Here is a 1914-nt window from a genome sequence, read left to right as displayed (position 1 = left end):
GCGGGGTGGGCCGGGGGCAGGAGGAGCGCGGTGGCTTTCAGCCCCCTTTGCCCCGGGTCTTCTTCCCCCTCCGCCCGGCCGCTCCGAGCTCCTTTTCCCCCTCCGCTCGGCACCCGGAGGGGGCTGTGTTCCCCGGCCCCCCATCTCCTCGCCGTTAATTATAATAATCCTGAGTACTAATAAATTATGCTAAGTCGAGGGGGGGGCCAGCGGGAGCCGGGCTTGAGTATGAATATGAATATGTAAAATGCTGTAATGATTACCTGCTGCTGCTGCCGCCGCGGCTGAACTCTCATCTTGACTCGCTGCTCCTCCGTCCGCCATTTTGAATATTTTAACCAAAATCGCCCGGTCGATAAACCCTCCCTCGCTCCCGCTCCCCTCCCCCTCCCGCCCTGACCGCCTCCTCCCTCCCTCCCTCCTAGCGCCCTCCCGTTCCTTCCTCTCCCTAGGCGCGCGCCAGGGGGCGCACGAGGCCGGCGCTGCTCTCCGCCGGCCCCCTCGGAAGAGCTCCACCCCCCGCGCGCACTCTGCGCACGCGCGCCCCGGCTGCCAGGCCCCCTTCGGCCGCTCCAGTGCCCCGAACCTGCCAGTCAAGCCTTTCCCTTCAGGACTCCCCGCCCCTCGCGACGGCCGTGCGCGTGCGCAGCTCTCCCCACGCGCTGGCGAGGAGGAATGCGCATGCGCTTTTCTCTCTTTCCCCCCCCCCCCCCGTGTAACTTCACCTCAGAGTGTGGGGTGTCAAGTGCTTGTGAGTGTCTTCCGATCGTCCTCCCATCTTCCGCGCTGTTCCCCCGCCCGGATTAGTTCGGGATGTCCATGGCGGGTGTTGTTGGCAAAGGGCCGCGTGAGCGGCGGCTAACAGCCCGGACGGAGGACCGGGGAGCTCTCGGCGTCCGCACACTCGGCCGCTCGGCACTTTCTTAAGGCTTCCCTCGCAGTTGGCTTGGGACAATGGAGGGGCCGCTCCCCCTCCGAGGTAATTTCCGGCCCTGCGGGCAGGTGGGGGCGGAAACGCCCTCGGCGGGCAGCGGGCACGAGGCACCTGCTGGGCCACGCGCGGACGGCCCGCTTTAAATTTGAATCCGCACTAATCCCCGCCCCGCGACTCTGCCCGAGCCGCAGATTCGACCCCGGCCGGCGCGCGGGGCGTGTCCTGGCGGCGCTAATTAGCCGGGGCAGCTTCTGCTCCACTTGTCGCGAACGCGGGGCGAAGCATCCTGGAGAGGCTCGCCCGGACGCTCATCCGCTTCCCTTCCTTTCGGCCCGGTCGCCCTTGGCGCACCCACCCGGGCGAAACAAACAGACTCCATCTGCGCCAGGACTTGGCTTCTGGAGCACCTTTTAAAGGCTGCTTGTGAGCTGACCCGATTAACAGTGTGGACGCTGCCAGTAGCGCCGCCGTCAATTCTCCTGACTGTGTGTGTGTGTAGCTCAGCAAATAGAAGAGTGAAGGAAAGTTTCCACGTGTTACTTCCTTCGGAATTAGCCAGCATATGGCCGAGATTTCTCTTTACTGCTAAAGAGTTTCCTGTACGAAGAACCAAACCTATTTTACTAATTCTTAACAAGTCTCAAGATTTTCCTAATTTTTTTTCCAGGTTAAAAACAAAAGTAGTTCGTGGTAAGCGAAGTAAAAACAAATAAATTAGTCATAGACTGTCCTTAAGAGAGAGACTATCCAAGTTTCAACTGGCTAAAATTGCAGTTTCTCCCCAAAACAAACAAACAAAAAACAGATCACTGCCTGAAAGCAATTATTTTAACGGCTAAACTTTTCATTATGAGTCTGAGCTTACTTGTTGAATTTCTTACACTGTACAGGTACAGTTTAAGCTATTGTCAGTTACAAGCCAGTGATTTGGGGTGAGTTTGATTTATTCGTGGTAATTAAGGCTTAGGGTGTGCACATGA

The 1914-nt window shown here is 58.5% G+C and overlaps 1 protein-coding gene across 3 annotated transcripts in view; it reads right to left on the bottom strand.

Moving 5' to 3' along the window:
- Pou2f1 (POU class 2 homeobox 1) overlaps window positions 1-750 on the bottom strand; it is a 144007-nt gene extending 143257 nt beyond the window's left edge. For 2 of the 3 annotated variants that reach the window (XR_003376642.1, XM_026777532.1), the window contains exon 1: window positions 264-339. Coding sequence is in view for 1 of the 3 variants with exons in the window: in XM_026777532.1 (XP_026633333.1) it covers window positions 264-324 (61 nt within the window). In the remaining 2 variants the exon portion in view is untranslated. Of the gene's footprint in view, window positions 1-263; window positions 340-725 lie in introns of those variants that run through there. The other variant, XM_026777535.1, reaches the window with a different exon arrangement.
- Between the last annotated feature and the right edge of the window lie 1164 nt (window positions 751-1914).

The sequence above is a fragment of the Microtus ochrogaster genome, unplaced genomic scaffold, assembly GCF_000317375.1.
Source record: "Microtus ochrogaster isolate Prairie Vole_2 unplaced genomic scaffold, MicOch1.0 UNK70, whole genome shotgun sequence".
NCBI classification, from domain to species: Eukaryota; Metazoa; Chordata; class Mammalia; order Rodentia; family Cricetidae; genus Microtus; species Microtus ochrogaster.
This window is presented reverse-complemented; position numbering and strand designations above follow the sequence as displayed.